The sequence below is a fragment of the Ailuropoda melanoleuca genome, chromosome 10, assembly GCF_002007445.2.
Source record: "Ailuropoda melanoleuca isolate Jingjing chromosome 10, ASM200744v2, whole genome shotgun sequence".
NCBI lineage: Eukaryota > Metazoa > Chordata > Mammalia > Carnivora > Ursidae > Ailuropoda > Ailuropoda melanoleuca.
This window is the reverse complement of record NC_048227.1, coordinates 10,000,938-10,026,514: the sequence shown is the minus strand read 5'-3', so window position 1 is coordinate 10,026,514 and position 25,577 is coordinate 10,000,938. Positions and strand designations below refer to the sequence as shown.

The window sequence follows — 25,577 nt, the reverse complement described above, 5'->3', positions numbered from 1 at the left end:
TCTTGTCTCCCTTGCTGATCCTACTGGAAAGCAAGAAAAGTATCAGCATTTACACGAGATCATTCTAGTTAACACATTCATTTGTATTTAATAATCAAACCCTCAAAAAACAAACAGAGATTAAAAATCTCTGTCTGGGGGCGCCTGGGTGGCACAGCGGTTAAGCGTCTGCCGTGATCCCAGCATTGTGGGATCGAGCCCCACATCAGGCTCCTCTGCTATGAGCCTGCTTCTTCCTCTCCCACTCCCCCCTGCTTGTGTTCCCTCTCTCACTGGCTGTCTCTATCTCTGTCGAATAAATAAATAAAATCTTAAAAAAAAAAAAAATCTGTCCGTACAAAAAACATTCTATATGAATGTTCATAGTAGCATTATTCGTAATACCCCAAACCAGAAACATCCCCAATGTCCATCTTATAAATGGATAAACAAAATGTGGTACATCCACCCAATGGAATATTAGTCACCTAGAAAGAGAAATGGACACCCATTAGGATGGATATCATCTAAAAAATAAGAAACGGAAGGGGTGCCTGGGTGGCTCAGTCTGTTAAGCGTCTGACTTCAGCTCAGGTCAAGATCTTAGGGTCCTGGGATCGAGCCCCAGCATCAGTGGGGAGTCTGCTCGTCCCTCTCTCTTCGCTCCTCACCCTCTCCTTCCCCCTCTGCTCAAGCTCTCCCGCTCTCTCAAATAAATAAATGCAATCTTTAAAAAATAAGAAACAAAATAAAAAGCGGTGGCCAGCACGTAGAGAAACGCAAACACTTGGTGCGCTGCTGATGGGAATGTCCAATGTGTGGCTGTGGTAGAGAATGGCGTAGCAGTTACTTAAATGAAGGGATTCACTACTGACAGGGGCAGAGGACAAAGTTCAGGAGATCGATGGTGGTGATGTTGTTGACTGTCGCACAACAATGTGAATGCACTTCATGCACAGAACTGTACATTTAAAAAATGCAGACCGTTAGAAGGGCCGATCTTTGTTATGTACATTTAACCACAAATCTTAAAAGGTGGATGGAGGGGAGGGACTGAAGTACTGGGACAAGCTACAACACAGATGAACCTGGAAAACATTCCGCCAAATGAAAGAGGCCAGTCACAAAGGGTCACTCACTGTGTCATTCCACTTATGTGAAATGTCGAAAATAGGCTTATCTGGAGACAAAAAAGTAGATGAGCGGTTCCCAGGGGCTGCAGGGACAGGGAGACGGGGAGCAACTACTACAGGTATGGGTTTTTTTTTTTTCTGGGTGATGAAAAGGTTCTGGAGTTCGACTGGCCTGAAGGTTGCGCAACCTCATGAATATACAAAAAACTACTGAATTGTGTATTTTAAACAGTGAATTTAAAAAAATAAAATGGTGAATTTTATACGTGAATTACACCTCAATTTATGAAACAGCGTAGGAGTTAAGTATCATTCTTATTACTGCTTTACCGATGCCCTAACTGAAGCAGAGATTTTAAGTAATTTGCCTAAACAATGGAGCCCAGACTTACAAACCCAAACACGTTAGTACCAGAGCCTGCGCGTCATTTTGTTTTAAATCCTCCCCGCCCACCCAAGAGACCTAAGAATCAATCTGCTAGAATTCTAGAATGGCTTCTTGCTTTTGCGGACAATGGGTCCAGGCAGGTGGGATACTCCATCTCCTCCATGTCTTGCCTTGTACGTATACCTGAACCCGGAACTCAATCGGTCTTCTTGTATCCATGAAATAAAGGACAAGAGGAAACCCAGAAGTCAGTCTCATAACTTCTGAGCTACTAAAGGGTAAACTACCTTCAGAATTTCTTTTATGTAAGAAAAACAGGCATCTCCCTTTGTGAAATCACAGTTGTTTACAACGAATACAACCCTAATTTCTACCTGGTAACCATACTAATATAGACCTAATCACATTAATGTGTTACAGTAACTCTTTGTTTCTCTATTTTCCTAACATCTAATTGATAACCAAGAGTTTACTTATATTTATTTAAGTAGGCTCCACACCCAACATGGGGCTTGAACTCATGACCCTGAGATCACGAGTCAGCCTGCTCTCAGAGTTGTGAGATCGGGTTCCACATCAGGATCTGCACTGGGCATGGAGCCTGCTTAAGATTCTCTCTCTCCCTTGCACCCCCCCAAAAGGGCGGGCGTTAGGGTGGCTCAGTTGATTAAGCGTCCACATCTTGATCTCAGCTCAGGTCTTGATCTCAGGATTTTGAGTTCAAGCCCCACACTGGATGTGGAGCCTACATTTAAAACAACAACAACAACAACACACACATACAAAGAGCTGCATGCTCTACTGACTGAGCCAGCCAGGTGCCCCCAAGATAACTAAAAGGGAGCTATGGTTCCATTTAGTACCAGTAGTACAAACCATTAACACAACACTTGAGGTTATGTGACAACAAAGAATTATCCTAATGAAGTTATCCTTCCTTTTTGCGTTAAGTGAAGAGACAGAAGGTGATAGCCATACCAACAACAGGCTGAGACCTACCTGTATTGTGTGAAGTACTTTAATACCGTGAACCTGAAAAGATGAGACTCCCACAGACCCATGGGAATAGAGAAGGTGTTAAGCTGAGGATGTAGCAGGAACTAGTGTAACCCAAGGTACTGCTGCTTAAATTATCCCTCAACTCTTTACTGAAAAGAATAGGGGGGGTACCTGGGTGGCTCAGTCCATTAAATGCCTGACTCAATTTCAGACTGAGCCTGGCACTGGGCTCCACACTGGGCATGGAGCCTGGGATTCTCTTTCTCCCTCCGTGCCCCCACCTCGGAAAAAAAAAAAAAAAGAAGAAGAAGAAAAGGAAAGAAAAGAATCCCATGTGTTCCTCTCCGTACCCTTACTTTGTTAGCAGGAAATAAAAGCATTTTAGGGATCTTCTTGCAAAGCAGATTACAATGTGCTCTAGGAACACCACGTAGGCTATTGTGAACATTGCAATCAGAAAGATTCAGAAAGTTAGCTTTATCACAAGTAGCTCTTCATGCATAAGCCCAGTTTTGTAAAAATTCACTTGCATTAAAAACGAACAGTAAACTGAAGAATTGATGGATGTAATTAATAACTGAACTGGAGACTCATCAGAAACCTGCCCCAGAGTGGCCTTACCTTCCACAGTGACCTCAATTTCAGGAACTTTTGAATTACTCCCAGGGCTCCGCGGTCTTTTTGGCGACTGCAAGGCTATAAAATAAGCACATGATCACTTTTGTATATTGAGGGGGAAACACCCAGAAGGGGATGCTTTATGAAAGCAGAGTATTAAAATTCATACAGTTTGGATCTTTTCAAGGAAACCTGAAGAATTAAACTGGTAATATAATCCTCCACCTGAGTCTCAACAAAGCTATGGAAACACGAACGGAGGAGGACTGCAAGCACGAAATTTTCAATGAAATGTTTTTGAAGGGGGAGGAAGGTCCATTACATAGAATACCTTAAAAAGCAAAGAAACAAACCAAAAGCCCCCCAAAGACCCTAGCACATGATTCAGTGTGATTCAGGTAATGTTGATAAAGAATGTCTGACTGCACGAAGTGTTAACAGAGTATATATCATCTCTTACCTTTAGTGTTTATTTTACTAGCCATTCCAGGAGGCAGGTAGGAAACAACTAGTTCAGGTCTAGAGAGAAAACCAGGAAACATTACAATAGCCAGCACATTACTGGTCTTCACAGCTAGTAAACATTATCACGACCAGTGATTTTTATAAAGGCCATCATTCTGTAATGCGACAATGCACTCTGTCATCATGGACAAAAACAACCCTCACTTTTCCCTCCCACCATGATCTGCTACAAGATTTTGTGAAGAGTAAATGACTTCTTCCGTGAAATGAAGATTAACGGACACCAGTTTAGCTCCCCGCAAGTACAGACAGACTGCAGACGTGTAAGGAAGAAACACAAGCACGGACACCCAGCTGCCCACGAGCTGCCTCAGGAACACTGGCGCAGATGCAGATGCACGTCTTCACCCTCCACTCAAGTACTGAGGAGTGCCCGGAGTCAGCAGAGCGTCTGTGACCAAGTGGAACACCACCCCTGCGAGGCAGGTGTCCCCTTCTCCTTGTATGGAAGTAGAAAATCTATACGGGTTCAAGGACGAGCCAAGGCAAGGGCCCTGCCAGAGCTGCGTTTTCCCACTGTGACTCCAAAGCCTTAGCGATCGCCCGCAGCTAGGAAAGACTTCAAATGGAAATAGAACTTTACTGTTTTGATTCCAGAAATGACTATATGGCAAATCGAACTTACTTTTTAACAACAAACTTGATTTTATTACTCCCACGGACAATCCTTTCAAGTCGGGGGATTCCGAACCAGGTTGGGCTTCGGAAGGGAATTCCTTCTGGCAAGCCTTCTACATAAAGGAACTCGGGGTTTGATTCAAACACAGGGTATGGAACTTTTACTGCCTCTGTGAGTCCAAGAGCTTGAGCTGCAAGTTAAGAGAACATAACGTATGGAAGGTAAAATGTTACAGACATTCTTTTATTTTTGTCTGTACGCTTTTTAAAAATGTTTCATCTTACTGAGGTATAGCTGACATGTAACATTACATTAGTTTCAGGTGTACGGCATAATGATTTGGTATTTATACAAACTGCAAAATGATCACCACAGTAAGTCGAGCTAACATCCGGGGATTCTCAAATGTGTTATGCAAAGATTCCCTATCATCTAGCAATCGCCACTCAGTATTTTTTTTTTTAAAGGGGAGTCTCCACTCAGTTATTGGAAACATCTTGTGTACTATATTGCGCAAACCTGAAGGACTGGCCTAAAAAATAATTACTTGGAAAAAGAACATTTTAAACACTTTAACAAATTGAAAGGATAGTTTCATTATTAGTCAAAATGGTCTTTGTGCTCTGGGCAGAAATGAACTATGGGCCATGGCACACCGAAAGAGGTAAGTTTGCTGTTGACAGATATGAACTGCATATGGTGCACCTAAGTGGAACTCATCAAAGTTAGATCAGAGGCAGAGATGTAAGATTCTGGATCCGAGACAAAACGTGAACACCTTTTGATAATGACGGATGGGAAGGCCCCGGGGATACTGCTATCACTCCCACTCCTTACTTCCTTCTCCATGACAGATACACCCAACCAACTGAAACACTCTTGCTCAATCTCCTCAGAATCCTCAAGACAGCACTCCAGGAAACCGCTGTCAACAAATCTACGTTGAAAGAAACGAAACCTATTTGCTGTACGCGCGGTGTTAGCCAGATTCGAAGTGCAGACAGTGGGACTGAGCCTTCCCCCAACTCCTCCCTTCCTCTCCCGTTTGGACATACCAGAAAACCAAATCCGAGAGAAATAAAGGAACTTGCTCAGGTAAAGTAGCGAATTTAGTAGCAGAAATAAACAAAAACCCAGTTTCTGGGACCTTCCTTCCGTAGGCCCTGAAGTGCTGTAATTCATTCAGAACACTGCCTTTCATTTAGGTTTCTAAACTAAGACATAATCACTGGGTTTTACTTACCAAATTTCAAATTAAAAATCTCTTCCACTTGCTTCCGTAGCTTGGTAATTCTGACGTTCCAGTCTTCTTTGACTAGGAAACAAAAATAAACGTTAATTAACAATGTTCCTTCTTGGTGCTGACACAGAATTCGGTTGGAGGTCGTTCCTCGCAGCGATGCTGCTTTAGAAGTGTCAGAGCTGGCAGCTGGCTGACACACAACACTGCCTCAGCTTCGGGTGTACATTCCAGTGGTGCTCCGAACCTGATCTTGTTGGGAACAAAACCCCCGGGTCTTAGGGAGAAGGAGGATTCCCCCACACCTGTCAAACATCAGAACTTGAGGAAGACAATTCAAATTTCAGTCCACACTGTAAATAAAGAACTTGTTCGTAAGAATGCTCTAAATGAGCGGTTTCCAAGGGCTCCTCCTTGGGGAGCACCACAGGCTCCTGTCAGGGAAGGCAGGCGCGGTGTGTAAGGGCCTGGGCATCCCATGCCAGCTTCACAGAACAGCTTCGACTGTGTCTGCTTTCTGCACAGGCATTCCTTGTCTTATCGAACCCACGTGTGGCTAGGGGTCCACAGAAAGCCAACTTCACTAATCACGGAAATACATGGGAGAGATACACGTTAAAGGGATTATGGAGATGTGACTTGACACCACTCACATCTATATTCTGGCTTACTTTCTTCTCCTTATTCACAGGACAACCATCCCCTTGTAAATAAAGGGAAAAGGAGCCACTGTAGAAGACCTGTAGGATGTCATTGACTTAACACTCAGGGCTTGTTCGGTGGAGCTGTGGATGGAGAGAAGCAATGGAGGATGATGGGACGGGCCAGACAAAAGAGAGGAGAGGAGAGAGTGAGCGAGCAAGAGAAAGAGGGTGGAGTACAGCGCAAGGATCGCATCCAGGGTAGAAGTCATCTGTGTCTGTGGACAGAGGCAGTGGGAAATGATGGGAAAGCTCTGGAGATACTGCTAGAAGTCTCGTAACACACTATTTTTTACTACAGGAGTACTTTAAAACTCCTCCTTTAAAAGAAAAGTTAACCCTCCTTTAAAGGGTTTCATATGGTGTGGCTCAACTGTTCAGCCAGAGGAAGGAAGTCTGGTACAAACCAAAAATTGTAACTGTAAAAACATCGAGACTCCCCTTCTCCAAGATCAAGAGCTTCTGTTCACTTGTCCAGTTTCTGCCCTACCCTACGCCTCCTCTGCTATAAAGATCTCTGTGCTCCTCCTCCTAGGAATCAAGTCACCCTCCCTGTTCTGCCCCTTCAAAGCTCAATCATCCGGTTAACTCTAGAACTTTCTCACATGTGACATATGTGTATCTGTTACAAAACTGACGGCAAAGTGCTCCCCCAGTGTTTAAGCATACAACTTTTATTGAATCTCATGTCATGCCAAGAATTAAGTAGACCTTTCCTCACGCCGCAGTCTGACTTGAATTGGCCCAGCGAAAAACGAATGCCTGGTTTATTGGCAGACCAGATAAACGTTTTTGTGGGAATGAAGAATGACAACTTTAATTCTTGCCAAGGTCTCCTAGGAATGGTGGAAGGCCAAGTATCATTAATGATTCAGAGTACTGAGACTATGTTTGATGACAGGCTTTTCAGTATCTATGCTAGCGGACAACAGATCAAGTACGGCTGACAATGGGATCCCTCAATCTACCATTCTCACGTTTGCAGTCACTATCAGAATGATTAAGCAGAGATCACATTAATCACAAACTTGAATTTGCCGTCTCTCTTGAGAAATGAAGATTCGAACAGAGACTTTCATCACAGTCACACTAATCCAGGTTAACCCAGTTCTACCTTTGGGAATATTTCTCTTTCCATTACTTCCCTCAGCAAAGTCTAGGTCATCCCCAATCTTCCATTCTTCACCAATACTCTGTTTCTTTGCCTAAATCAAAAGCACACTGAGGAGGTCACTGTGTGGTTTCTGATGCTCACTGATCATACAGTCTCCCCAGCAGGATTCTTGGCACAGGAGAATTCTGTCTCCCTTACATGGTATTTCTCAACCACTTTGCATGCCACTAAAAACAAATGATTTTACAATCTCTCCGGCATCCTGGCTGACCTTTGATGGCTGCCCACAGGTACCCTCAGTGCTAAGGATCAGTATTTAAAGCAGACATCTTGTATACCATTTTGCCGCAGTATTTGTAAGAACAATTAGCTGCGTGAATTCAGAAACACCCCCTAGTTCTTGGCAACAGAAGACTGTAACGCTGCAGAAGACGTGCAGGCTGTGGTCACTTTTTCTGACACTACACATGGTAAACAAAAAGATGACAAAGAAATAAAGACAGACTTATAGTTCAGATGAAGAAAATAAAACCATTCATTCACACAACTGAGACTGAGACTTCCCAGTTCTACTGGGCTATGAGGTCAGTGCAGCTGCTGGAACTGCAATGTCTGTCATTAAAAGAACAGGGGCCATGGGAATAAAGATTACGGTCTCAATCTGCATGGTCTGCCACATCAGCCACACGTGGCAACTGGACACATGAAACAGGCTTCGTTGACGTGAGATGCATTCCAAGTGTAGCACATGCACCAGGGTTTTACCTCATCATGTGTTTCATTACAGGCTGAAACAGATCTACCAGAATATTAAAAATGACACGTGGCTTGCATTTGTGACACACATTCTATTTCTACCGAAACCACTGATCTAAATTCAAAGCCTGAGTTTTCCCAGAACTACCTGGGTGTGTACTGATAAATGAAGGAGTGCCTGTATTGAGTGTCCACGTATGATTTTGGGGGGAAAGGGAGAAAAGATGAGCTCCATCACTTTAAAAGATTGTCAAAAACCTGAAAAACACCGATCTGAGCTCTTATAAAGGAATTCACGACTATCTTACCTGGTGTGTTCGTTCTTGGCTGAGTGACTTCGGCAGTACTGTGGGTCAGAAGTTCTGGTCTGTAAAAACATGGGTGAGGTGAGTAACAGCACACACGAACACCTGAGAGGCCATCCCCACGCTGCTGTGCACTGTCAGTGATTTCCACTATGGTTCATTCCCACTCCATTTCCAGGGGGGGAAAAGTCCGTTGGAGGACTTGATTATTTTGAAAATAGCGATTTTCACAGATTCAGGTTTGGACCTGTATGTCCTCAAAGGCATCTGAAGCTCAACTGCGCGAAACAGTCGCCGTTTCACCCAAATCAGTTCAACTGTTTCTAAAACCTTAGATGAGCTCCACCACAATACAGCCAGAAATCTCTAGCCGTGTTGTCCCTTACACGGTGAGACACAGTGACCATACAAACGCACAAGCCCCAATGAATAACCCAGAGTTACACACTCCACCCCTACTGCACCCCTCTGTATGAAAGCCAGGCCTCTGCACCCTCCTCCTGACCCCAAATCACCCATTCTGCTAGCCTTCAAACTCCAGCCAGAAGAATCCTTTTAAAATGCAAATCCAAATTATTATTATTATTTTTTTTTAAGTAAGCTCTACACCCAATGTGGGGCTTGAACTCGCAAACCCGAAATCAAGAGTTGCACGCCATACCACTGAGCCAGCCAGGCATTCCTCCAAATTCTTTTAAGAGGAACTGGCTTTAAAACCTTTTAATTACTCTACAGATAGTACAGAGGACCGAAGAAGACCTTCTTCCGCATGCCCATGTCTGCCTGGCTTCCCACACCCACAGGGCATCATCACCCCTTCCTTCTACACTGAATGGTGCAGTTATGTGACGCCCCCCCTCCTCTTTTTTTTTTAAAGATTTTATTTATTTGACAGAGAGACAGCCAGCGAGAGAGGCAACACAAGCAGGGGGAGTGGGAGCGGAAAAGCAGGCTCCCAGTGGAGCCTGGGATCATGCCCTGGGCCAAAGGCAGATGCTTAATGACTGAACCACCCAGGCGCCCCACCCTCCTCTACTTTTACTATTTTCTGTATTTGAAGCCCCTTTCCACTGCTCTATGCACAGCTGACCCATCTACCTGCCACCCTCACCTTCTCCCCCAAAGCACCCTGTAACACCTTATTGCATTTATCTCTATAATAAGCCTCCCAAGACAGGGGTCCTTTTGGAACCAGTTTTGTCTATCTGGTACCTCAATAAATGAACCTAACTGTAATACAACTTAATTTTAAATATGTAGAGTAAGTCCAACTGAGAGGGGAACAAAAGACCCATGCGCATGAAATTAATCTTTTAAGAACAGCATTACACTTGTTTCTAGAGATTATAATCTTACCTTTTAATAACAAATTTAATTCGATTGCCCACTTGGATGATCTTCTCCAGCCTTGGGATGCCATACCATGAGGGACTTCTAAAAGGAATGTTTTCAGGTAGTCCTTCGACGTAGAGGTCATTAGGATGTGCCTCAAATTTCTGGTAAGGTACAGCCTTGGCCTCGGTGCTCCCCAAGGCTTCAGCTTTACAAAGGAAAAGCAATTCAGAAGTTTAAGCTTCTGCTGAAATCAGTTCAGTACAATCCAAAGCAAGGTGGTCGTCAACTTTTTGAAAAGCAAAGTAAACTCTGGATACATACACACTAACTACGGAAACAGACTCAGCACAGCAAAGGCAAGTATGAATGGCCCGTGATCAAGAGGTAACTTCTGGTGGAGGGAAGTCTCTGGATTTGAAGACCATCTTAATAGCTCTAAGGTCCTATAAGAGAATTTTCAATATCTTTGGGAAGAAAGAAAAGGATACGAGAACTTCCACACAGAATGAAGAATGTAACTTAGATACTACTTTTTCAAATCATCTGGAGGCCGGCTTTTGCTGCTTTGTGTTCTCTGAGTGTGATAACCCTGTTACTGGCTCCCGCACACAAAGTTACTGCAGGCTCTATTTTTTACTTACATTGCAACCATGAGATGAATGTTCCTTACACGCGTGTGGCATTTTAAGAGGAAATAACTTCTGCAAAGAATGCATGGAATGGGAAATAAAAATAGCAAGCAGAGACTGGTTTAGATTAAAAGACGGGTTGACCAGAGCTAGTGCACAAGTGTTGTTTAGACCCAGAATCAAAGCAAAACCTTTGAAAGTACTTTTCAGATGAATGAGGAAACTCACAAACGGGCTAGCCAAGAGTGGGTACAAAGGAACGGCTAATTGTGTCAGGAGTGCCGACGACACAGTGCTCGTGTAAGAAAATGAAAGCACACTATTCACAGAGGCGCCGTGAACACCACATAAATGATGCAGTGCCTGTGATGTGCTTTACAACATTCCCACCGAGGGAAGAAAGAGGAAAAGATGAACAGCACGGAAAAATCGTAACAATCACTGGTTCTGAAACTTGGGTTCATGGGAACGCACTGCACTGCTTTTCTAGTTTTGAATAGGTGGAGAATTACAATTTCAAACTGTAAAAAGGAAATTTCTCATCTTTGCTCTGAAACCATACTCGAACAGAGCTCTAATAAGAAAGATTCGAGGCCTTCCATTTATCTTCTTTCTTATTTCATTAGCACTAAATCTGAAGTGCCCAAGTACAGGATCTCTGTCCTTCTCTTTTTAAATATTTTATTTATTTGTCAGAAAGAGAAGAGAGAAAGAGGGCACAAGCAGGGGGAGCGACAGACAGAGGGAGAAGCAGGCTCCCCTCCGAGCACGGAGCCCGATACAGGACTCAATACCAGGACTCTGGGATCATGACCTGAGCCAAAAGCAGATGCTTAACCAACTGAGATACCAAGGCGCCCCTAGATCTCTTTGGTGTAAGTAAAGAATGTGTATTTGAAAACCACACATAGTGTAATAAAGATCATGACTGTTGAGACACTCCCTCAAGAAATATGATAGGTAGAGCCACACCCGGCAGAAATCTACAATACAGTATGATATGTAATAGAATAATAATCACTCAGGGAAATATAGCAAAGAAGGATACAGTCATAATTCTAATGAAATTCCTATGAAATAAAAAAGAATCAGCTGCTGCAGTGGAGACAGGAAGAGCAGAAGTTATGGGAAAAGGGGAAGGCCAACTGCATTAGCTGGTCACCAGAGAGGCTTCCTCTAGAGAAAACAACAATCCGTCTGGCTCCCTATTCCCCTCTTGGCCCCAGACCACTTAACACCGCTTGTGTCCTACGTATTCACTTGCTGCTCTGCTGTGCACCTGTGTACTGGGTCTGCCTTCTGCTCTGCTGCGCTCTCAGCACCTGGCTCCCGGGGGGCTGTGGGTGCCGAAGGCCTAGAACTGACTATTCTGCTGAAGCAGTGGAACCTTCTAGACATAGAATGTTTGACCCTTATAGAAAATGTAAGCTTTCCTCTTTCCCTTTCAGGAACTTTAGAGAAAGCAGCAATCCTCTCTACACTACCTCCAGTCCTAGACTCACCTAAGGCCATGAGCAAAAACAAAGAACCAGACTTTTCTGTTTATAATGTAGCAACACGTAAGCTCTTGCCTATTTTCTTAGCTCTGACACCAGGCCAGAGTATTTTCCACTGGCCCCTTTTCATGTGAATGAGTACATGGGCTTGTCAACAGCCTCTTCTTTCCAAGAGGCCAAAGTCAGCTTGCTTGGCAAGCATCAGCGGTGCTAATAGGTTTGGCCAACTGCTTTCCCAAGCTCAACTTCCAGAAGCACGTGTGAGGGCAAAGTTTAAACCTGTTCCTGCAGATACTCCTGGACTCTAACAACACTATGGTGGTCGTCTTCATCTGATGCATTTTACTAAATGCCTTGGAAATACAGTGATCTTTAAAGTGGGGAAGATGCTTTAGTTTATTGCTCATTAGCTGATTTCCGACCAGGCGTTACTAAGAGGAGAGAACTTTTCACTAAGGTCCTGTATTCACATTGCGTAGTCAAGGACAGGGATGAGGAGAAAAAACTTAAAATTCAGACTTCTCCCCAGTGTCTTCAATTCCCAGGTCAAGAGTACAGGTAAACAGTAAGTATATGGATTCTGCAAACAACATATCATCAGTGACCTAAGTTGGCAGCTGCCACCTGAGATGTACCTAAGAGCTGTTTTATTAGGTCTTTAACACCCAGGGCCATGCACCCCGCTTGGAAACTGCAGGGCAAATAAGAATCATCACCCAGGAGACGGCTTTTTATGGTAAAACTCAAATGGTTTCTCTTGCAGAACAGTGAGAACCACTGTGGTCCTGGGACTCTCTGTGCCAGCCAGCCACACTGCCCTCTGCTGCAGCCTTCCCCGTGCAGGACAGGTGGGGCACTCCTGGACGTCCTCTGGTCTTCTCGGTGACATAATTTAACGAGGTCCAGTGTACACTATCTGACTGAAAAGCTCAATGATTTCTGGCGACGTTAGCACACACGTCCATGACACTGGTCTATTCAGAAAGTATTTGGTCAGTACCCGCTCCAGCACCAAGCACAATTCTAGCAGTAGACAAGACACGCAAGAGCTTGGCTGCCGTTATCTACGGTGTTGTAGTGGGAAGCAGAAGACCACCATTAGTGCTTCGAGGAAGGAAAACGGGATGAGACAGGATGTGTTTAGTGGTGTGCGTAGGCAAGTACCCCAGTGAAGATCAGGCCAATGCGGCCACATTTGAGATGTAAATGAAAAGGAGAGGCACAAAGACATCTGAGGTCCCAGCAGGGCAACACTCCCTAGGAGGACATGACCTTCGAAAATTCAAGGACAAGTAGACGGTCATTACAACCGGTACGAAGTGAGCCAGTGGGACAGTCCATGAGATGATATTAGAAGGCAGGGTGGCTATGACCAGAGACTGTGGCATTATTCCAAGAACAAAGGGATGCCATGGAATAGAAAACAGAAAAGGGACATGCCACCATTTTATGTTTTTAATGAGATTAAAACCTAGCTGCTTTGTGGCACCGGCTCTGACAACAGTGAGAAGATAGCAGCAGAGAAGGAAAGGGTAGGGATTTGGGCTGGGCTAAAGTCCGGCCAGCAGGAAGCCTTGTGAGAATCAAGAAATCCAGGGTGACTCCCAGGGCTTTGGCTGGGACAATGGAGGAGAGGGTGGTGCTCCGGATGGTTGGGGAAAGTAACATGTTGCAGAGGTGACAAAGATCCTAATGAGGACATGTGACGTCTGCAGAGGTACCAAACAGGTGGGGGAAAAAAATTAAAGTCCTGATGTCAAATGGGAGTTCCCAGCACTAGAAACTTAAATGCAAAAGCCATCAGGAAATAGAGAATCTACTATGTTCATGACGTGAGATGGGAGGGGCTGGCTGCCGAGAGCACACAGCAGGGAAGGAGGCAAAGGACTCCACAAGTGCGAGATGCCCAGCGCTGCAGCGACACTGGGTCAGAGTCACTCAGGAAAAGAGCTCGTGCTTCTGCTATGTGGTTCTCTCTCCTCTGGTATGGGTCTAAAACTCTTCAGGATTAACATATGTATATTCACCAATGAAAGAAAACTGGAGGTGACACACCGGTCAGAACAGCTGAAGTGAACAAGTCAGGTAATGACAGATGTTGGCGAGGATGTGGAGAGAGGGGAACCCTCCTACACTCCTGGTGGGAATGCAAGCTGGTGCAGCTAACTCTGGAAAAGAGTACGGAGGGTCCCCAAGACGCTGAAAATAGAGCTGCCCTATGAGCCAGTAATTTCACTACTGGGGCTTTACCCCAAAGATACAAACGTAGTGAACCGAAGGGGTACCTGCACCCCAATGTTGACAGCAGCAACGTCCACAATAGCCAAACTGTGGAAAGAGCCCAGACACCCATCGACAGATGAATGGATAAAGAAGATGTGGGTGGGGGTGTGGTGTGTGTGTGTGTGTGTGTGTGTGTGTATGGAATATTACTCAGCCATCAAAAAAACTGAGATCTTGCCATTTATGAACTAAAGGATCTCATGCTGAGCGAATAAATCAATTAGTGAAAGACAATTATCGTATGGTCTCACTCATATATGGAATTTAAGAAACAAAATAGGATTGGAAGGCAAGGGAGGGAAAAATTAAACAAGACGGAATCAGAGAGGGAGACAAGCCATAGAGACTCTTAATCACAGGAAACAAATAGAGGGTTGCTGGTATGGAGGGGGTAAGGGATGGACATTAAGCAGGGCATGTGATGTAATGAGCACTGGGTGTTATGTAAGACTGATGAATCACTGAACTCTTCCTCTGAAACTAATAAATACATTATATGTTGATTAATCGAATTTTTTTTAAAAGGGGGATAAAAGAAAACTGGAGATGAATCATTTCACTGTATTTACTTTCTCAAAGCAAAATGTGGAAAACTTATTCTGCAATATACTTTGGTTGTGGAGGAAATCAGACTTACCAAATTTTTTGCAGAAAAGCTGATCTACCATCTTTCGCAATTTAGTGATTCTGGCATACCACTCCTCCTTCACTGTAAGAATAACAAACACACAAATCTGCTCAAACTGGTGGCAGTACTATACTAGGTTAAGTATTATGATTTTTTTTTTAAGTTTATTTAAGTAAGCTCTACACCAACGTGGGGCTCGAACTCACGACACTGACAGATCAGGAGTCGCCAGGCGCCCCTGTTGTAAGATTATTTCTAAGATTTCAGAATGTGTTTCTTAAAAACAGTGCTGACACCGAATAAAAAGAACAAAAACAAATGAAACAATGACAAAATGGAAATTAATAACTGAGGAGTAATGTCACAGGTACTCTCAAGGGTCATGATCACAGCTCGGAAACAGCAGAGTTCAGTGCACCGAACAGCAGCCTGGAGGTGAGCTCCAGGACGGTACATTTAGGGATAGGATAATGCTGGCAAGCCTTCCATCGCACCAACTAGAAGTGATAGGACTTGCATTATCTAACCCCACCCGCAGCCCTCCAGAGCCAAAGGCAGTAAGAGAGCAAGTCACAAATGTTTTATTTCCTCCAAAACACGTCTCACAAACAAGTGATGATACCCACGGCTCTGTGCTCTAAGAAGGAAGCCCCTTTATGTCCTGTGGACAATGACAAGGGATGACTCAGGTGACTAACGCAGGCCTGGCTAACAGACTTGTTGTTTCAGAAGTAGAGCAGCCTTAGCTCTCAGTCCACCCAGCAGTGTGATGTCTGCACTTATTTATAATGGATTATCAGGAAGAACAGGGGTTTATTCTTCTAGAGAGCAGAGAGTAGTATTTCAATATTGTATATTTCTTGTATATGATGTTCTGATTTGACACATTTTTTAAAAAGTAACCTCTATGGCCAACGAGGGGCTTGAACTCACAACCCCGAGATCAAGAGTTGTGTGCTCTACCAACTGAGCTAGCCAGGGACCCCACTATGACACACAGTTAGAAACAAGACAGGAGACCTACCTCCTGAAGCTGGCTTATCAAGCTGTAAGTCTTCACGTGTTGAATTCAGAAGTTCATGTCTGCAAGGTGAGAAAAAGTACTACGTATTTACCAGGTTAACACTTAGCGAAAGCAGGAACTACTAGTACTTATTTGATACTCGGTCATGAAGGCAGTTTGAAAAAGAGGAGACACTCAGAACTCTTGAGCACAATTAAATCCTCGTTTCTGGAGATTTCAGAGAGTAATAAAACCAAATGGCAACTGCAAATTGTTTCATAAGGTGCGTCTTAGAGCATGTGTCCTTCATGGAAAAAGTTCACTTTGCAATCCAAAGATATCTTATAAAAGTGGAACACCAAAAGAAGAGAACCACAAAACTTTTTAATGAGAACCTTTAATTTCTCACTTAAACACATCTCTAAATTGTTTATAAAAATCCTAAATATATTTCAATATTAACACATCTGTAAGACAGATTACAGGTTTATTTTGTAATACAAAACTGCCCAGAAAACACGATTTCTAGATCACAGAATTTTCAGTCTAACTTACATAGCCCATTATTCCTTTTTTTTTTTTTTTAAAGATTTTATTTATTTATTTATTTGACAGAGATAGACAGCCAGCGAGAGAGGGAACACAAGCAGGGGGAGTGGGAGAGGAAAAAGCAGGCTCCCAGCGGAAGAGCCCGATGTGGGACTCGATCCCGGAACGCTGAGATCACGTCCTGAGCCGAAGGCAGACGCCTAACGACTGCACTACCCAGGCGCCCCCATCATTCCTTTCTGATGTCATGACTTAAAGTCAGGGGTTGCCAGGAGGGGTGGGAATTGGGTCAGAGACAAGAATGACCCTATCTATTAACAACCATCTCAGAAATGTTGGAAACTACCACAGGATTGAATCAATGGTTATATATAATATTTAAATGATATTAGTGAACTATAAATAAAACATCTGCTAAACTCTATAGAATTACTTCCCTTCTAAAACAAAATACACACATCAAGACGACCACTTTAACCATTAGAGAAAGGCTTTAAAAGTCCCTCTCAAGGGGCGCCTGGGTGGCTTAGTCAGTTAAGTGTCTGCTTTGGCTCAGGTCATGATCCCAGGGTCCTGGGATGGAGCCCCAGGTAGAGTAGGGCTCCTTGCTGAGCCTGCTTCCTCTCCCTCTGCCTTTGTCTCTGCCTCTGCCATTCTCCTCTGCTTTGTGCTCCTCACTCTCTCTCAAATAAATAATCTTAAAAAAAAAAAAAAAAGTCCCTCTCAATGTGGAAGAGGGCTTGCCATAACCCTAACTAGGTATATTGAAAGGCCTTGAAACACGATGTGCAAGGCATAAAGTATCCCATGTTATGCTTGCATTAACATTTAAATATCTAAACACAGTTTTATACACTTTAAGGCTAGCAAATACTAGGAATACCCTCACTCTCTCTCTCAATATATATAAATCTATATATAATAAATTCTATATAAATATAATTCTATATATAAAAATTCTTTTTTAAAAAAGATTTTATTTATTTATTTGACAGAGAGAGAGACAGCCAGTGAGAGAGGGAACACAAGCAGGGGGAGTGGGAGAGGAAGAAGCAGGCTCCCAGCAGAGGAGCCTGATGTGGGGCTCGATCCCAGGGCTCTGGGATCACGCCCTGAGCCGAAGGCAGAGGCTTAATGACTGTGCCACCCAGGCACCCCAATATATATAAAAATTCTATATAACAAATCTATAAAATAAATTCTATATTTTAAATATTTTGTTATTTAAAAATGAATTTAAAACCTCTAATATTAAAAGTACAATTTAATAAAATGACAGTGCAAAAGTTTTCTTAAAACAACTTACTAATGAATCAATGTGTAGGGGGAAGGGGGATGCTTATTGATGGTTCTTGGCTAGGGCTTTAGAACAAGCCTATTTGGTTGACAATTCAATTTCCTGAGTCCACTAGATCTTGAAACTAAAAATTTATTTGCAACAAGTTCCTCTCTGTGGAGGACAGCTCACTTATTATCTTGAGGTACCTCTTGGGTCTTTTTCATGCTTAGTTAAATCTTAAAAGCTATCATTCCCTTACTGAATACCAATACAGATGCAAGCGTGCTTGGTTGTAATCTTTGATCGAAGTGGTTGTTAAATTCCCATTTTTTCAGCAGTACTAGAGTGTTCCCGAAGTAATGAAGTTGAATACTTCTGCAAATGATAATATTATTATTCCACTACTGATTTTTTTTTTCAGGTTTATTTTATTTGAGAGCAAGCAAGCGAGTGCAGTGGCAGGAGGCAGAGGGAGGGAGGGAAAAAGAAGCATAAGCAGACTCTGTGAGAACCCCAAGGTGGAACTTGATCTCAGGACCCTGAGATCACGATCAGAGCCGAAACCAAGAGTCAGAAACTTAACCAACTCTGCCACCCAGTAATCCCTATTCCATAACTTTCATTTACTTTACTGTTTATATAGTTCAAGAGATGTCAGAAAAAAGTTTAAAAATCAGTTATAATATGCACACAGTTCAAAAAGACTCAATCCCAATAGATGGACTTAAAATGAAAATGAAAGCTGTATCTTTCAGCAGAAGCAAACCCATCGCCCCTCCCTGGGGCACAAGTACTGCTTGGTCTAAACCCATAATGGCTTATCTTTCTCATGCTTGTACCTGGTTGAGGAATAAGCACTTGACAGAATTCTAACCAGAGAAGAGTTAAGGCCACCTTCCAAGAGAAACAAACATAGGTAGTTGCTGTTTCTCCTCTACACCCTGCCTGGCTGTGGGCCTGAATTACTGCATCGAGCACACAACTGGTCTAAGGAAACTAGCAGCACAAGGAGGGAAGAATCCGAAGAATAAAAGCAGAGCCCCACGTACCAGTTTTAATCATCCTTACCTCTGACCTCTTTGTGATGTAATAAGCATTTTACTACATGATGCCCACTGATAAGGATTTTTGTCCCTTCCTGCTGCAGATCCTAACTGCTACCCCACCCTTTCCATGTCAGAAAGTCTCTATTTGGGGCACCTGGGTGGCTCAGGTGGTTAAGGGCCCCACTCTTGGTTTTGGCTCTAGTCGTGATCTCAGGGTTGTGAGGTTGAGCCCCATGTCCGGCTCCACACCCAGTGCCAGAGTCTGCTTGAGAGCCTCTCTTTCTCTAAAATAAATAAATAAATCTTTAAAAAAATTCTCAGACCTAACAACAAGACACTGTTTATTGATATTGATTGGTACTACATTGCTTTTTTAAAATATTATACTGACCCATTGATACTCTATTCCTTTCTTTAGCAGACTTAGCAGAAAACTGGAGAAAGAGAATGACAGCTATACATCAATCACATATGGGCAAATATTCATGTTCCAAAAGCCAAGTCTGGGCATGACCAAGAAAATCCTGTCCACAGAGACACATTAAAATGTGGTAAATAAAATAAATATATAACTCAAATTTAATTAGAATACAGCCCTAGAGGTTAATGAACATTTGACAACAGTATAAAAAGTTGCACTAAACAAGAACAAAGACAAGAGTCCAAAGAGTGTCTTACTTCTTAATCACAAAACGAATCCTTTCCTTTGCCAGTAATATCCTCTCAAGGCGAGGAATTCCGTAAGTAGATGGCCTTCTAAAAGGAATTCCTTCCGGAAGTCCTTCTACATAAAGATCTTCAACGTGTGACTGGAAAAGAGGGTATGGGATCGTCACAGGACCTTTGGCTTTTATAGCTTGAGCTTTAAGGATAAAAAGAGAAAGGAAAAATCATTAATTGACAAGGATTAACCACATAGTTTATACAAAAGTAACTGAATAGACACTGCTCTGTAACTTTTATATCTTTATCTTTGCTTCTGAATCACAAGAAAAGTTATACAAAGGAACTAAAAGAAAAAGAACACCAACGATGCCAGTACTCTAACTAAATCTGCAATCAAATAATGTATTATTTTGGGGTAATGCAGATGCAGCTAGACGTTCTACTGAAATCTGAAGAACGTACGATCCAGAGAAACATACCAGTTCATATCAGCTAATACATACAGTATTTACAGGAAGACAAGTAGTATTTTTCAATGATAAACATTAGCGTAAAAAGGATTTTTTTAAAATAAAATAACAGAAGTAGAAGATTTTTCTGAATTGTAAAGATTCTGCTACAGTTTATCTGCCCAGAGGTAAAATAATGCAGCAGCTGCAAAAGGTCAAAAGCATGGGGAGTCTCAGGATTCAAATATAATGAGAAGACCTTAGTGATTTTGTCAAACTAGAAAGGTTGTTCTCTGAACAACAGGGTACATCTGAACACCACTGGGTATTACATGTCATGTTTTCAGGTGTGATAATGGAACTGAGATTAAGACAGTTCTTTCCCCTCACCCAACTCCCAATTTTGCACTGTTTGTTTGCAAAGTAAGCTTTATGCCCAATGTTGGGCTTGAACTCACAACCCAGAGATCAAGAGTCGCCTGCTCTACTGATTGAGCCAGCCAGGTGCCCCTCAACTCCCCATTTTGAAACGTACACTTCTTAGAGCTGAAATGATAGGATGTCTGGGACTCTGCAGTTTTAAAATATGCCTGCATCTTGGGGCGCCTGGGTAGCGCAGTGGTTAAGCATCTGCCTTCGGCTCAGGGTGTGATCCCGGCGTTCCGGGATCGAGTCCCACATTGGGCTCCTCTGCTATGAGCCTGCTTCTTCCTCTCCCACTCCCCCTGCTTGTGTTCCCTCTCTCGCTGGCTGTCTGTCACATAAATAAATAAAATATTTAAAAAATAAATAAATAAATAAATAAAATAAAAATAAAATAAAATTTGCCTGCATCAAAAAGAGATGGGACAGGAGAGAAAGGGCAAGAAGGAAAATACTGTAATGTTAAAGGTTGTTGAATCTGGGTAACGGATACTTAAAGGGTCTCTGTATCATTTACTTTTGTTTGGAAATTTTCATGATATAAAGGTTTTAAAAAGCATTGGTTGGGGGCGCCTGGGTGGCACAGCGGTTAAGCGTCTGCCTTCGGCTCAGGGCGTGATCCTGGCGTTATGGGATCGAGCCCCACATCAGGCTCCTCCACTATGAGCCTGCCTCTTCCTCTCCCACTCCCCCTGTGTTCCCTCTCTCGTGGGCTATCTCTATCTCTGTCAAATAAATAAATAAAATCTTTAAAAAAAATAAAATAAAAAGCATTGGTTAAGCTCCCCCACAACAGAGGCACATTTACAGATACTATCAAAAATTCCACAATGAAACGTTTTGATACTGAGTCAATCGACGACAAATGTTCTAGGACGCAGAGCAGACAGACATCTATTGCTTTTCTTCCAAAGACTTCTATTTCACTTAAAGAGCACAGCACCACTATGGAAAAAGCTTTCTAGTGGGTGTGCCGCAAGAACAGCAGGTGAGCTACTGACCTGGCCAAAAAGGCCCCAAAAGCCCCAAAGCAGAAAGGACTCTGTGACCTCCCTGTGCTCCCTCCTTCTCCCAGAAGAATCCCCCTTCATCAGAACAGCCACCCTTTCTTACTAGTATTTTATGTGTAAGTCTGTTTGCTAAACATTAATACGTGCACTGAAGCTGCCAGTGGACCACAGTAGACACTAATGCTGAGTTACAGTCAACATCCTTTGTTGACATACTGCATCTGAAAATCCTATTCACATAACAAAGAAAACATCTTCCCCTAAGGCTATCACCATTAAAATGGTTTCCATTTGAAAAATGTGAATATTGTTCTTATAATCTCACAATAGTAGGAAAATATTTTCTTATATGCAAAATAATGAAATAAATCACCATCATGACAAAAGCAAAAACATAATCTTTGTTTCCCTTTATGAGAAGCACTGAGATGTATAAAACTGTCCTAACAGTAAATATTTTTACTCTATAAACAGTACTACAGTAAGTATGTAATAACAAAAGTATAAAGAAAAAGCACTTACAATGTACTTACGTGCCACCTACGACAGACACTATGCTGTCTATCTTATCAAATCTTCCTAACAGATCCTCAGAGTGGATGAAGAGAAAGGGCCGAGCATTCTGTCCCCAGGGCAGGTAACCTGACCAGCACAGGACAGTGCTGAATATAGAACAAGTTCTGGGAGTTTCTGCTTTGAAGTGGACCAATTAAGATCACAAGGAGGGGAACCTCGGTGGCGCAGCGGTTAAGCGTCTGCCTTTGGCTCAGGGCGTGATCCCGGCGTTCTGGGATCGAGCCCCACATCAGGCTCCTGCCATGAGCCTGCTTCTTCCTCTCCCACTCCCCCTGCTTGTGTTCCCTCTCTAGCTGGCTGTCTCTATCTCTGTCAAATAAATAAATAAAATCTTTAAAAAAAAAAAAAAAAGATCAACAGGGAAAATGCTATGGCCACTAGAGAGAGAGGGCTACTAGGAGAGCCTTAAGGAAAAGTTACTGAATTCTTTACTGAATTTACTCTCATTCGGAATCTTCACAGATGGGTCGGCTGTCATCCATGAAAATTGGTACAGGAGCCATCACTGCAAGTTTAGTAAAGTAAAAAATGCCAGTGTAGTCTATCATTTCATAACTTCACCCAGAGAAACTCAGTGATGCAGGACAGCACTCTAAAAATAGGATTTTCAAGTGAAAATCCAGTATAATCAGCCCATTTTCTAGATTGTCAGTCCATTGCAAAGTTAAGAATCCTCCAAATAAAAACATCATTCAATGAAGGTTGCTATTTTTAGGTGAGCATTTAATATATACCAAATGGTGGTAACATGGTACTTGTTTTTTTGATCACTACCTGAAGGCAGAAGTAGGATAGAATAATAAAAGAAAAGGACAAGAGAATTTAAGACCTAACTTAACCAATTACATACCAATTGTCGAGAAAATAAGGACATAAGATGAACACTGGACTTAACACAGCAGATGAAGAAAGACTATTACTGGAAAAGCTCATCTTCAATTTGATCTCCCAAAGGAATATGTTGAAGGGTTAAAAGAAATGCTAATTGGTAATCACAGAAAGAAAACTTTCCCAAAGTGTCATAGTAATCTAGGAGACGAGGTTTCTAGTATTTGAACACTCTCCATGACCTTCTGAGGGACCAATACTTCACTGCAAGAAGTGAACTTTCCTACATTGGATGAAAAGTAACCCCTCTGTTTAAAAGGCTTATCAACAAATGGTTACAAGAATTTCTGAGTTTAGACTTACCATATTTTCTTTCAAACAACTCTTCCACTTGTTTCCGTAGATCAGTAATTCGAGCATTCCATTTCTCTGAAATATTGAGAGTTCAAGTTAGATCTAAACAATAAATCCCTTTTTGGGGGCACTATCGTATTACAATGACCCAACATCTAATGACATATTTTCTACATAATACATCCTAACTTTTTTTACATTAAGTAATCTCTATGCCCAACATGAGACTTGAACTCACAACCTCACCAAGATCAAAAGTCACATATTTTACTTACTGAGTTAGCCAGGTGCACCCGTCCTAATTTTTAATAATCCAACTACATCAATATAATTTTACTGCTTTCTTAAGAACTTTCCCTTCTTTGTGCTTCTTAGAATTGGGCCAATGAGAGATTACTAGAGATGTTTTAAAAGTTTATTTTTGAGGGGCACCTGGTGGCTCAGTCAGAACACCCAACTCTTGATCTTGGGGTTGTGAGTTCAAGCCCCACATGGGATATAGAGATTACTTAAATAAATAAAAAATTTTAAGAAAAATAAATACAGTTTATTTTCAAAACACTGAGTACCTACCTCTTTTTAGCCTGATAATTTCTAAAAAGATCAGAAAAGACCAGTCCAATTAAACAGTACAAAATGGAAGCAAAAAAGAGGAGGTGTCCAAGCTCATTCAGGAAACCTTCTAAAGCATGCCTAAGTTGTGTGGAAATAAGTATTTACATACAGCTGCACCTTAAAATACAGTGCTAAGGACTATGAATACATGTAAACTTACTAGTATCTATATAAAACCAATTTATATCCAACATTCATCATGAGAAATTAAAATATTAAAAAGCTATTTTTAAAGTGTGGAAGTTAAATGTTCTAACTATTCAAAACATGGATCGCAAATATAATTTGCTCCAATGATATTTTATTTAGCCCCTTCAAAAAGATCATCTCCTGGGGCTTGGTTAGATTAGCTGCTGGCAGTTACACAGTCCAAGAAAAATCAAAGTGTAAAATAGATCTTAAATAAGGAAGGTTTTAAAGCGAAGAAAAATGACCTAATTACTGAGTCATCAAAACACTGATTCAAAGTCTATTACCTGTACTTAACATTAGAAGATGCACTGTCTCATGCTTTGGTCAACCCACACTATGCTTCAACAGTGTCTGTAAGCTTGCTTCAAACTGTCTTGGTTTTCCTCACGTTAGAATCTAAGGCAGTAATGTATTTTAAAGTATCTCCCCCTCTCCTGCCCCCAAACACACACACACACACACACACGAATGGCTCTAAGTTTTAAGAGAAACAGAAAATGTGTGAAAGAAAACAAAGGGGCTTGCATCTGAGCAAGAACCTACCGAAGTTGAACTCCCTCACTTTCCGCTTCCCAGCATTGGCGGGCTCCGTGGCTGGTGGCTGGGGGGGCTCGCTGCTCTTTGGTCTCTTGGTAGGTGGAGAATAATCATCATCTTGAAAAAGAAAATTGTCATCACTGGAGGAAAAGTCTGAGTGAGTTCCGGCTACCGTCTGTTCAATTCTCAACATTCAAAAAGACAGGGGCCTTTACATCCATTTGCAGCCGTAATCAGTACTTCTCTATGGTCATTTTAGGCCTACTCCTTCCCAGTTACACCTGCAGTTCTCCTACTCTGGAGGGGATGTGCTCGGGGTAATAGTCCTCATTTTCCTTTGCCTTACTTCATCATGTAATTTGAATGACATCCTCAAAAATTTCCCTTCTCCCCTAACTCCTCTTAGCTCATAAGATTACAGTTTAAGTCTTTCAAGAAAAAGGTTTTAACGGAGACAGATACCTACAATTATACAAATATACACGAAAAGAGGGAGGAAATATAGCTTGAAGAGAAAAATATTTCAGCTTATACAAAATCCAAGCATGCACCAACAAGGGAGGGTGGGTAACTGTATGTCGAACACTTTTAACAAACACAAAACTTACAGAATTAATGAAATAGGGCTACGTTATTTATGAAACAGATAATGCTGACGGAGTCAACACAAAACCCAGCAGAAACGAGCAAGAAGGTATTGAAGTACAGAATGTAGACTACTTCAGACATTTGTAGGGCGAGTTCATGCTACTCTATGTCCTGCAGCTCAACCATGCTAGAAAACTTCATCTAATGCTAAAATTCAGGACATCTGGATAAAATACGAAAAGCTACCTATGTCATCTTTTTCTAGAGCCCTGAAAATGTCACATGGCACAATACTAGGCTTTCTGCTCAAACATCATCCATAAATTACTAAAAATATCACTTCATGAAATCTCTACGTGAAACTCAATACGGGGATAGAAAAGAAATAATTACTGTGTTAGACAATCACAAAAAAATGCCATTCAGGTACTACAGGTCACTCTTCTAGATAATTTTCACTCTCCTCTCGCAGCTCAAGAAATCGGCTTTGCGAACGTTGTGTGACTTCACCTTGTCACGCCGCTCGACAGTGCAGCTGAGATCAGACTCTGAGTGTAACTCTTAGCACCAAACTAACATGGCACTCTCCAAGACCTAACAAGAAATCCAAACTCGGCCAAACACACGACGTCGCCTGGAGCAACCATACATAACTTCTATGCACTTTGTATATTAATCAAGGGAAAATCTGACCAAAGCCTAAAACACCTGTAT

At 42.2% G+C, this 25,577-nt stretch overlaps 1 protein-coding gene across 12 annotated transcripts in view; it reads right to left on the bottom strand.

Moving 5' to 3' along the window:
* The window catches only part of GTF2I (general transcription factor IIi), a 100,966-nt gene that overhangs the window by 13,108 nt on the left and 62,281 nt on the right, over positions 1-25,577 (bottom strand). For all 12 annotated transcript variants that reach the window (XM_019800543.2, XM_019800538.2, XM_019800540.2 and 9 more), the window contains 11 exons: positions 24,282-24,392; positions 22,941-23,006; positions 19,304-19,487; positions 15,773-15,831; positions 14,758-14,829; positions 9,734-9,917; positions 8,381-8,439; positions 5,505-5,576; positions 4,268-4,451; positions 3,578-3,636; positions 3,121-3,195 (listed from right to left, as the gene is read on the bottom strand). In XM_019800543.2, the coding sequence (XP_019656102.1) occupies positions 3,121-3,195; positions 3,578-3,636; positions 4,268-4,451; positions 5,505-5,576; positions 8,381-8,439; positions 9,734-9,917; positions 14,758-14,829; positions 15,773-15,831; positions 19,304-19,487; positions 22,941-23,006; positions 24,282-24,392 (1,125 nt within the window). The remainder of the gene's footprint in view (positions 1-3,120; positions 3,196-3,577; positions 3,637-4,267; positions 4,452-5,504; positions 5,577-8,380; positions 8,440-9,733; positions 9,918-14,757; positions 14,830-15,772; positions 15,832-19,303; positions 19,488-22,940; positions 23,007-24,281; positions 24,393-25,577) is intronic.